Raw genomic sequence first — 12,804 nt, 5'->3', positions numbered from 1 at the left:
TTAAAAATATTTTTAAAGAGAATAAATTGATGTAACATAAATATCCACAGATTCCACATAGTTGTTTTCTTAAAGCTATTGTGTAACCACTGAACAGCGTGACAGCCTACCCAGTACCATCTGGTCAGTTTCTGGTCTGCACACGTGGAGGAAGAGGATATCTGGGAACATTTTTGTTTTCCCGCTGCATAGTGGCACCAGGTTAACACAACTCAGCTCAACTCAGCTCAACTCAACTCAGCTCAACTCAGCTGGTGTCGAATCTCAATTCATACTCTAGCCTTCTTGTTAGTGTAGAGCTTAAGGTCCACGCAACAAAACTTTACAAACTAGGCCAGTGTCAAGCTTGTTAATAACTGTATAAATGTTACTAATAAGCTAATACAACTCGTTTCACATAGAGAACTTTTTATGAGTGATTTTGTTTTTATGACGTTTTGTTTTTATGACTTGTTTTATTTTTATGAGTGATTTTGTTTTATTTTTATGAGTGATTTTGTTTTTATGAGTGATTTTGTTTTATGATGATTTTTCGAACTTATTCAAATAATGTATAAAAATTATTGCCAATCTATGATTACTAAGATCACAAGAAATACCCTGTACCAAAAAATAAAAAAACAGTAAATAAAAATAAGCCAGAAAGGGCCTGCGTATGATAAAAGGGTACGATTTAGACTTCTTTTTTCTGCATTTCCCATCAACTCATTATGTTATGGGTTAACGGCTTAACACGTGTTAACGGTTTTACATCGGTTATGTGTGGCGGTTTCGGTGCTATGCGCGTAAACATTTTTTTTTCATATTACCTGGAGGTGTTATTTGGCTTTTGAAAATAGACAGTGTAGAGTGAAACATGCCACTAATTTTAACTCAAGGCAAAATACAAACACACATATTTATTTAGACAACTTTTTTCGAATTTTATTGTGCGTTTATGAAGAAACATATTCCTAAACTGACTTAATTATGGAGAAAGACTTCTGCATCGTCGGATGATTAGCTAGGTCTCGATCAAACACCCTAACGTTTATAACTCGTTCTTGTCTTAGACTAATGTTTTGGGACCATCTGCTACCACCATCCATCCTCATTGACGATAACAAGCTAGATGCCGTTAACGAATTCTGCTACCTTGGATCTTTAATCCAAGGTGTCTCTAGAAGAGGAGATAAAAAAACGCATAGGGAAGGCCGCATCAACCTTCGCTAGACTCCGACCAAGAGTTTGGGAAAACCAGAAGCTCACCACAGCGACCAAAATGAAGGTCTACAGGGCATGCGTTCTTAGCACGCTACTGTACGGCAGTGAGTCGTGGACAACCTACACAAAAGAGAGGAAACTAGACTCATTCCTCTTGCGCTGCCTCGAAGGATCCTTAAAATAACATGGAAAGAAAGAGTGTGCAATACCGAGTTCCTCGCGAGAACAGGTCTTCCCAGCATCTTTACATTCCTTAGGTAACGCCGCCTGCGCTGGCTCGGACATGTACGAGGGATAGAGGACAATCGCATCCCGAAAATCATTCTGTACGGGCAACTCGCGTCTGGCTAAAAAAAAACATGTTGCCCCCCCCCCCTCCGTTACGTAGATGTGATAAAGCGGGATTTCAAAGCAGTGAACATGGATATCGACCATTGGGAAGACATGGCATTAGACCACACTAGTTGGAGAGAGACTGTGACTTGGGCCTCAGCTCTTGAAAAAAAAAGCGTGCCACACGGAAAATGGCCAGCTCCTCTACCACCAAAGTGAAAGTCACCTTGACTTGCAATATATGTGGACGGGAGTGTCTCTCCAAAATAGGGCTTCACAGCCATATGAAAAAGTGCTCGAAATGAACAATAGTCGTTCTACGACTGAAGGAGGACATATCTTCTGAGGTAAGTTTATTACTGAACGAACATTTCGAGCCGGTTTTACGATAGTTTAGGACGCTGCCCATTTTCTAACCATTAAACGGAGCCTTCACATTTCAAAATTAAACAATCTTTTTAAAAATATGCATTTTAATAGGAAAATAAGGGAGATAACATGAAATGTGCGTGTTCAATAGTTCATTCCTAACAAAATATGACATGGTTTTAAATGAATTCATATAATTAGGGGCATTTATATTGACGCTTGAACAGGTAGATCTCAAAAATCCTACTCGGGGGCCTCCACTTTCTATAATCTGGCATTATAAGGGAGTTGTTTTTGTCTTAACTCTTTAAGCTATGCAGTAAATCATTAAACACTGTTGTGTTGTTGCATCAACAGCCCAAGGAAAATCAAATCTGAATCTTGGATAAAATCAATCCAAATGACGCATTCCTCTGAGGCCAATCCTTCTTCTAAGTGTGTGTAAACAGTAGCTTACAGACAGCAGCTTGATGACGTGGCTACGAAACTTCTTGGCTGTAACGAAGTAGAGGAAAAAGTTTAGAGCGTGTGAAAGATCAAGAAGGAGGTATCGTATCTCAGAGAAGAGTCTCCATTGGGCTTCTACTGTGATATCATCTGCAGGCGGGTTGAAGACCAGAGGGACAATAAGAGCAGGAAGAAAGAGAACCTGGAACAGCAAGGCGGAAGCAACCATCATGGTGGTAAGAGTGACCTCAGCTCTATTGGCAATGGTCTGTCTCGGGTCGGCTTTGTCTGCTGCAGTGGCTTGCCTGATGAGACGTGCGTGCCTCTTGCCGGAGAGGCGAAGACCTCGTAACACCGCGCTGGTCAAGAAGGTGATGCTGACGAAAGGGACGTTGACGTACAGAGTTCCAATCACCCAGTAGAACGCTCCGTGCTCCACGTCCGGAGAACAGTACCACTCCCCCGTCACTTCATCTACAGTCAAGATGGACGTGGTCAAGCTGATTGCCAGTAGTGTGGCGGACATGGCTGCGATGGTGTTGCAGACTCTGCCTTTAGTCAACAAGTAGCCGCGCTTGAGTGGGAAGCAGACGGCTATGCATCTCTCACCAGAGATGAGAATCAGAGACCAGTTCGCCATGGAGCCTAGGAACATTCCCAGAGCCATGGAGACGATGCAACCAGAGGTCCCCACACTGATTCGTAAGAGGTAGAACTGCATTCCGATGAACTTGATAGCTAGTGTCAACAAATCACACATTGAGAGCGTAGCCACCAAAATTGAAGCTGGGCTAACCGATTCCATAGTCAGAACTACCAGTATGGTAAGTATATTCCCAGGCACACCTACTGCACATATTGCCCATAGATAATAGTCCACTATTCCATCGCTAATAATAGTAAGAATGTAAGCCAACCTAAGGAGAAAATAATATAAGTTACTATTACTTAAATAGCCATATATATATATTTTAAAAAGACATTTTCCCAGGACCATTACTCTTGGACGCTAGACCATTGTTATTAACAATGGTCTCGTCCCATCAAGGAACCGTAAAATAAAAAATATATAAAATTATAAATGTTTCAGCGATCTGTAGTACTGTTTATAAATGTTAATATATTAGTATTAGTAGGTCTTGCACAGTGTATGGAAACTTAACAGTAATGTATCCAGTGGCGTAGCTAGAGTATATGATGCCTGGTGCGGTACCTTATCTTGATGCCCCCCCCCCCAAAAAAAAAAACAACTAACTAATTAATAACATTGCAAAACCTTACTTTTTTGTTCAAAATAATATGTATTCATTAATCAAATATTGTTAATTCAAAAAAAAAATCACTTTTACATAAACATACTACAAATGAATTTTACGTGCTTTCTTGCTGGCAAAAGTATCAATAGTCAAAAATATGCGAATTATGATGACGATATTCAGGACTGAATCATCTAGCTGATATTTTTTTTTTAAATTTCAAGAGCTCAACAGGTCCTTGTTTTGGAAGTTCGGAGACTTCTGATGAAACTGTGACAAACCGTTGAAGCCTCTTTCGCTCCAGCAGAAATTCGTTTTTATTAATGTCGCTAGGAGTACTATCGAGATTGATATCGACTTAAGGATTTAATAGCTGGGAAGGCGAAAAAAATTCATATTTATCTGCTACATCATGAAGTTGCTCGAATCGGGTGATTATTTCTTGAACAATCCTGTCCAAGGTAGAATAAATTTCTCTTCGTAGCTCTTCTTTGAAAGAAAAGCCTCGAAAAAGTTAGCGTTACTAAGAAAGCTGACCAGCACAAAGTGGGGGTGCCAAAGCTGACATACTACGCACATTGTACTTAGGGGCAGTCAGATCACAAATTGAGTACAGCTATACAGTTCAAGTATATGCTAGTAAAACTGCCCTCGAATCACTCGAGCGAGTATAATCACAGGCACTAAGGTTCATTTGTGGCACCTTTCGGACAAGCCCAACAAACACTGCTGAAATCTTAACAAACGTGGCCCCTTTACATTTAAGGAAGGAGAGGGCGGTACTTACGGCCTACTAGCGCTACAAAAGGGGCGACTCTAGGCTACCCACCACAATCTTAGTGCACCAGTGGAGAGAGAGGAACCGCATAAAAATGCGATCGTTCCTCCACATTGCGGCCAATTTGTCAAAATCAGCTGGGCTCTCCACTGACAGAATTTCTATTAGAAGACCGTGGAGGAGATTTCCGATCCCACAAATAAACATGTCTCTTATAGGGCAAGAGGGAGCCACCAAGAGGCGATTAACACCTGCCATACTCCAAAACTTGGCATCAGCTACACTAAAGTCCAACCCACCAGATGCCATTTTCTGTCATAACGATGGGTCGGTAATGAGGGACCTCGATAGATCCGGGTATGGGGCCCTTATTGTCTACCCAGACCGGACAGAACCAGAGATGCCAATTTCTCCGTCTGAGCTTAAAAGGGTTTTGAGGCGCCAGCCAGACTAGTCAGTCTTGAGCACTGTTCATCATTTTGTTTACGTTACAGTATTACAATTATCTAGTTAGTTAAAAAAAAACTCGTAGAAAACAAAGGTTAGCTTATTTAAAAATATTATTACAATAGAATTATTTCCAAAATTAAACTATAAAGAATCATAAAGAAATGAATAAACTAAGACAATTGTTTAGAGCTATATTTGTAAACTCAATATCTAGATTAAACCAATGGACTAAACAATGAAGTAAGAAAAGGTTGGCCTATCCTCTTCCTCTTTATATTACAGAGCATTAATCAGTGTAGTAACAACATGTACCGTGTGTCCGAAATAAATCTAGTAATTAGATTCAAACTGTTCTATAGCTTACATTGTATTGAAGAAATAGTCAAGGAGATGAAATAAATTAGCGACATGACTAGTTTATAAATCGTTAGTTCATGTTTAAAATACAGTAGTTTATGTTTGTTTGTGTCCATACAATTAGTCGTTTTTACTGAAACGCTCAGGGAAATAGGAAATTAATACACACTGGGGGAATTTTGGTGCCCCTCTCCACTTGGTGCCCTGTGCGTCCCGCACCACCCGCACATTGGTAGCTACGCCACTGAATGTATCACAATATAAATAAAGAAGAGTATCGAATTATTTTAGGACATGCAGCAGAGAGCTACTTTACCTAGATAGTAGTGGTAAGCTAAACATGATTTAGAAAAAATTGCCAGGAATACTAGATCTGCTAATAATAATCTATATTATAAAGTAGAATGTGAGGGGTATGTATGGATGTATGTTACTTATAGACATCAAAACCGCTTGACCAATCTTGATAAAACTTGGCAGGAATGTTCCTTGGGTACCAACTTAGACCTTAGTGTATGTATTGTAGCCCTAAAACAAACGTAAGACCCTAAAAAAAAAATAATGTTGTCCGACTCTATTACAGCTATAGTATTTTATGGATCTAGGCCATGTCTACAATGTTGACATTAGAAAAGATAGAAAGGATTTAGACCTAGATCTAATTTTAAGAAATACACTTTGCGCAGATAGTTTTTTACTTTGACACATGAAAATACAAAAGAAGATCCATAGATTTCATTATATAATAAAATTAACCTTCAATTTTGTGTTTCAAAAGCATTTTTTACATTAATTAGTTCCTTATATCTGTGATTACAGATTTCCTGACGAACATTCTTTCATTAGACAATTCCGTAATGAATCGCTTACTAAAAATTAATTCGTTTAATTGTTTACTTTATAATCCCATCCCTAGATCTAAAACTCTAATTCAACTATAAGATGATAAAACTTCTCTTCGCACAGATAGTTTTATACTTTATTCATTTCATATTTTGATCAAATAAACATTCAAATTTGGTTTTCTAAAGCTACATTCGCCTACGAAAGCTGCGAAGCCGAGTTGAGATAGGCCTAGATCTATATTCATTCATGAATCGCGTACTAAATATAATTTCGTTTAATTGTTCACTTTATAATCCCATTCATTTAACAAAGCTATCGCTCTTTTCGTTTTTAATAGATAAGAATGTATCGACTTCGGGTAAACCCATATTCGCAAACCTAATTTTATTTTCGTAGCGAAAGAGAAATAACGTGAAAGGATCATTAGCTAAGTTTAACATACATATAAATCCAATCCACTAGATTATTCAAAAGCATTTTTTACATAAATTATTTCCTGATATCTACAGATTTCCTGGCGAACATTCTTTCATTAGACATTACCAAATGGTTACACATTAACACATCTCTCTTCTGAGGTCTGAGTCTATTCCTAGGCCTAGGTCTAAAACTCTTACTGAACTCTAAGATGATAAAACTTCTTTTCGCAAAGATAGTTTTATGCTTTAACACATAAACATACTAATTATTGTCCATTCATTTGATATTTTAATCAAATTAACATTCAAATTTGTTTTTCTAAAGCATTTTTTAATACATTCGTTCGCTGTTCGCTAAAGCTGCGTAGCCGTGTTGAGATAGGTCTATATTCATTCAGGAGAGCATACATGCTGTTCATATTGGCCAGTCTCAAAACTTCCTGATTGGAGACATGGTCCCTCCAAGAGATGCCCATTATGCGTCTCAGGCAGCGCAAGTGGAAACTATTCTGACACAAAGGAGATTACGCTGGCTCGGACATGTCACCCGCATGCCAGATGGTAGAATCCCGAAAGATATCTTATATGCTGAGCTTGTGGAAGGAGTCAGACCCAAGGGCCGCCCAAGACTAACATATAGAGATGTCTGCAAGCGAGACATGAGAGCCTCAGGCATCAGTGAAAGTATGTGGGAAAACATAGCCAAAGACCGGAGTGCATGGAGACAGACTGTGCGTGCTGGGACAACCCTTGCTGAGAACAAAAGAATTGAAGCGGCTTTAATCAAGAGGGAAAAAAAGAAAGCTGCCCTGTCTGCTAGCCCTAAATCAGAGGCATACAAATGTACGAATTGTGGCAAAGTCTGCCGTTCTAGAATTGGCTTGATTAGCCACACCAGATTCTGCCCCGTCTCAAGATTAAGCCAAAACCAGTGACTCACTTGGGCGCATCCATTGCCTTTCGAGACAAAAGGAGCCATATATATATATTCATTCATGAAAAAAAGTTCACGCATGCGCAGCACAGAACTCTAGATTAGTGTAGATTTAGATCTACGTCTACCTCAAGATCTACTTTATACTTTATACACATGAACATACAAAATTTAGTCTATTCATCTCAAATTTTAATCAAATATATGTAGGCCTACAAGCAAATGTTTTAATTTGAAAAAAAAAATGGATTTAATTAAGCCTATTAGCTATTTTGATTTGATAGCTTCATTCACACTATTTTTACATTGACACATTCGCTTATTACATTATTATTTCGTTTAATTGTTTACAAAACACTCTCAGTGACTATATCGACAGTAATGCGCAAATAAAGACCCGCGGGTCGCGGGTAACATATGTCTAGTGTCATTATAAAATGTACTAATACGCATTTTCTAGTACTGCCAGATCGAAGCTTTGCATAAGCAAACAAAAATTCATAGTTTCTAATGTGGCTGGGCTTCAGAAATACTTCTTTTGCTATAAGCTTTTACATTCTTGAAGATGTATTTAAGGTCAGGTCTCACAGTTCCTTCAACTGAATTCATAATAGGGTACATTGCTATTTTAACTATTTTTCATGGTCGCTTACTATTATAAATGTTATAATTAGGCTATATTTCTCTGTCGCAGTAGGCGAGATGTTTGAGACATCAGAACTATCATTTAATAGTGTCCACCTGGCTAGATGAAAATGTTTTTAAAAACTTTGTAAAATGTTTGACATGTTTCGGATGTTACTTCAGAGATGAAGATAATTTTGTTTGACATGTTTCGGATGTTACTTCAGAGATGAAGATAATTTACTTCTTAGTCCAACCATCCCGCTGGACGAAGGGGGACGGCAGTTATAGGTCCAGGACTATCGAAAAGTCCGAACGACAGTCCACCGCACGACCAGGTAGCCATCCAGAAATTGGTATTTGTTAAGTGAATAAAAGAATAACCTGTTATGAGAGGTTGTAAAACAGCCTAGCGATACAGGCAGACTTCTGACTAAGAAAAAAACAAACAAGTAGTGTCCCTACTTATATTATAAATAGTTAACCCAGTTTCTAAGCCAATATCAATAGTTACCCCCGTTTCTAAGCCAATCTCAATAGTTACCCCAGTTTCTAAGCCAATCTCAATAGTTACCCCAGTTTCTAAGCCAATCTCAATAGTTACCCCAGTTTCTAAGCCAATCTCAATAGTTACCCCAGTTTCTAAGCCAATCTCAATAGTTACCCCAGTTTCTAAGCCAATCTCAATAGTTACCCCAGTTTCTAAGCCAATCTCAATAGTTACCCCAGTTTCTAAGCCAATCTCAAACTAGTAAACTAAAACGATTTTTTCAGAAGCTTAAAATATATAAGACATGGAAAACAGTGATGATGACAATTTTTACAGCCTTTGTAAGTCTTAATCAATTTTTGTAATATGCTATTAATTAAAAAAAACCTACAGAATGTATCTTATTTTATACAATTCTGGTGCCTTTTTTAAAAATGAATGATGTATATTTCAAACAAGACCTATGTATGCAGGAGTTAGAGTTGTTGTTTTTTTTTTTTGTATTTTTGTAAAAATGATAAAGCAAGGTGACGGGGATTTCTGAGGGCGCAAGTTTTCCTAATTGAATGCTGGCGTAACTTCATATTTTGATACAATCATCTTCGTTTTTACAGTAATGTCACGAGTCGAGTCTGTGACCTATTTCGACCAGTTTCTAGAAGCGAGTTCAAACCAGTACAAGTGTCCAGCGTAAACAAGTTAATTTTAGGTATCCAATCAAAGAAAGTGGTTAAATGAAAAAATAGTACACGTCAGCTTCTAGAAGGTCAAAGTTACTAAAATAATTAGGGGAGAAGGTTCCATGATTCTGGAACTACGATCAAAGAAAGTAAAAATTAGGGGAAAGTCAGTTAGACGGGTTCCTCGCATAGTAGTAGTTCTTGTAGAGCGATGGTCCTCGCTCAGTCCTCGATTAGTAATAGTTATACGTTTTGTGATATTAGCGGGTCCATTAGTTAAAGTTTTATAAGTTAAAGTTGAAGTTATACTAAGTGAAGTTTCATGTATCATTTAAGTTTTATTTATGAAGTCTCAAGTCAAGTTGTTATTGAATTTAGAAGTCATTTTATGTGAAAGTTGGAGAAGTATTATTTAAAAGTTTTAAGAAAATACAGAGAGATGTTTCTTTCTTCATTTCATTGAATTGTTGAGTATGATCCTAAATCCCCGGCAAGTGTGATCGTCACAAATAACTATGAATGTATACCTTTTTAAAATTAGAAATACATAAGTCAATACATTAATACATTTTAAAAAAATATTTGGAAACTTACTAACAAATCCTTACTTAATTTAAAGTAGACAATTGACTATTTTTAACAAATCTTACCAAGGCCAGGTATCCTCTATAGACAGGTAAGTTTTGTTGCAATTACCAGAATCTAGCGAAAGCAAGGAAGTCATAGTTGAGTTACCTTCTCCTTGAGTTTGGTTCCACTGGCTGAAATTCAATGGCCACTGATCTGTAGTTCCGTATGCACTACAAAAGGACTACGAGATAAATGTAAATTAACATAACAGTAGCAACGGTATATGTGATGATAGCTAATTTTTGGTAGCTTTTATAATGTAGAACTATGATGTAGGTAGAGTGACAACTTGAGACCAACTACGATTAATCTCAATTTAAAAAATACAGTATAAGAGAAACTTGTATTTGTTTTACTTTTATTAATGTTTGTATTATTACTCTGACTGTCTGACTGTCTGACTGTCTGGGACACTTTTTGTACTCTTAGACTTAGACCCATTCTCGGATCATTTTAAAATGTACGTAATTATTTGTTGTACCTAACAAAACATACATAATAAATTTTAAACAATTAGTTTGTTAATTATTGTTGTTTAATATTTTGTTTGGTATCGAAAAAGATAAATAAATCCTAATTTTTTGAGAGAAGTATCTTTTTATTCGGAGTCATTACCAATACAAATATTATGTACCTCTGCATATCCTCTTCCACTTCCCGTTTCGGATCAAGTTTAAATTTGACCTAATTGTTAATAGTCGACGAGAAATCACGAATCCATAAAAAAATTAAACAATTAGTTAATCCATAAGTGGTTAATAATTAATTTCATTCTATACATCGCAGGTCTGATAGGGGAACTTTTACAATTGTTTTTTTTTCCTACATATAAAAGGGAGCTTATTCCGGCAGTATTAAGAAAGATTGCAGTGAATCTTTTTGTGATTATTCCCCTTAGATAAGTTTTATATTTCTATATTACTTAAAAAAAATGTGCACCCCTCTAAAGAACATATCCTTTACATACTCATATGTAGTAGTCGACATCTCAGTTCTAGCAGTAGTAGAATTTGATACGTGTTTGACATTCTCTTGCTCTGATTGAGGTCAACTAAAAGGGAAGCAATACACCGAAGTCCACTTTACTGTGTCCTCTAAACATTGTCCAGATGATAGGGGAGTTCTGCAGCAGTAGCCACTTCCTACGAATGTTCAGGGTCACGAAAATGTCTGTAGGGTCAGTGGTCACCACCCCTTCGGTTGTTAACACGCTAAGAATAGGCCTATTGTAATTTTAGTTTTTCAACCACTGAGTACTAATATCTGTATGCTCTAAAACCAAGTGGACCTTCATACAAAATATATAATAAAATCAGTTGATGGTGGCCGGTAGTGCCTTTGGTATAAGACTACAATATCTTGAGCTAAAAAGTAAACTTTAAAGTTTTATTAGTAGTTACAGACTGAAAACATATGCACCAACCTGTTTTCAAAAACATATGCATCAAATTGTTTTCCATTCATATATAGAACTCAAATGTAAAAAAGTAAAATGTCTTAACGAGCTGTTACATATTACTAGTCAAGAAACATCAAGCGTTAAAAAAAATAATTCAGAAATAGTACATGGGAAAAAATGCAAGCATCATGTATAATTTCTAAGAGACACAAAGAAATTGAGAAATAAGTGAGAGATTCTGAAAGATGAGAGTGACAATAAGAGATTTAGATTGAGAAAGATTAAGAAAGATGGAGAGAGACAATAAGAGATTCAGATTGAGAGAGATTAAGAAAGATGGAGAGAGACAATAAGAGATTTAGATGGAGAGAGATTAAGAAAGATGGAGAGAGACAATAAGAGATTTAGATGGAGAGAGATTAAGAAAGATGGAGAGAGACAATAAGAGATTTAGATGGAGAGAGATTAAGAAAGATAGAGAGAGACAATAAGAGATTTAGATGGAGAGAGATTAAGAAAGATGGAGAGAGACAATAAGAGATTCAGATTGAGAAAGATTAAGAAAGATGGAGAGAGACAATAAGAGATTCAGATTGAGAGAGATTAAGAAAGATGGAGAGAGACAATAAGAGATTCAGATTGAGAGAGATTAAGAAAGATGGAGAGAGACAATAAGAGATTCAGATTGAGAGAGATTAAGAAAGATAGAGAGAGACAATAAGAGATTCAGATTGAGAGAGATTAAGAAAGATAGAGAGAGACAATAAGAGATTCAGATTGAGAGAGATTAAGAAAGATAGAGAGAGACAATAAGAGATTCAGATTGAGAGAGATTAAGAAAGATGGAGAGAGACAATAAGAGATTCAGATTGAGAGAGATTAAGAAAGATAGAGAGAGACAATAAGAGATTCAGATTCAGAGAGATTAAGAAAGATAGAGAGAGACAATAAGAGATTCAGATTGAGAGAGATTAAGAAACATGGAGAGAGACAATAAGAGATTCAGATTGAGAGAGATTAAGAAAGATAGAGAGAGACAATAAGAGATTCAGATTGAGAGAGTTTAAGAAAGATGGAGAGAGAAAATAAGAGATTCAGATTGAGAGAGATTAAGAAAGATGGAGAGAGACAATAAGAGATTTAGATGGAGAGAGATAAGAAAGATGGAGAGAGACAATAAGAGATTTAGATTGAGAGAGATTAAGAAAGATGGAGAGAGACAATAAGAGATTCAGATTGAGAGAGATTAAGAAAGATGGAGAGAGACAATAAGAGATTTAGACGGAGAGAGATAAGAAAGATGGAGAGAGACAATAAGAGATTCAGATTGAGAGAGATTAAGAAAGATGGAGAGAGACAATAAGAGATTCAGATTGAGAGAGATTAAGAAAGATGGAGAGAGACAATAAGAGATTTAGATGGAGAGAGATAAGAAAGATGGAGAGAGACAATAAGAGATTTAGACGGAGAGAGATAAGAAAGATGGAGAGAGACAATAAGAGATTCAGATTGAGAGAGATTAAGAAAGATGGAGAGAGACAATAAAAGATTCAGATTGAGAGAGATTAAGAAAGATGGAGAGAGACAAT

At 36.7% G+C, this 12,804-nt stretch overlaps 1 protein-coding gene across 1 annotated transcript; it reads right to left on the bottom strand.

Moving 5' to 3' along the window:
• Nucleotides 1–770: 770 nt before the first annotated feature.
• Nucleotides 771–9,980, bottom strand: LOC106054882 (rhodopsin-like). Its single transcript, XM_056045636.1, has 2 exons — nt 9,837–9,980; nt 771–3,269 (listed from the first exon to the last, which is right to left on the bottom strand). Exons 1-2 carry the CDS (start codon nt 9,908–9,910, stop codon nt 2,297–2,299), a joined length of 1,047 nt encoding a protein of 348 aa, XP_055901611.1. The 5' UTR covers nt 9,911–9,980; the 3' UTR covers nt 771–2,296.
• Between the last annotated feature and the right edge of the window lie 2,824 nt (nt 9,981–12,804).

This window comes from Biomphalaria glabrata, chromosome 11 (assembly GCF_947242115.1).
Source record: "Biomphalaria glabrata chromosome 11, xgBioGlab47.1, whole genome shotgun sequence".
Classification (NCBI taxonomy): domain Eukaryota; kingdom Metazoa; phylum Mollusca; class Gastropoda; family Planorbidae; genus Biomphalaria; species Biomphalaria glabrata.
This window is presented reverse-complemented; position numbering and strand designations above follow the sequence as displayed.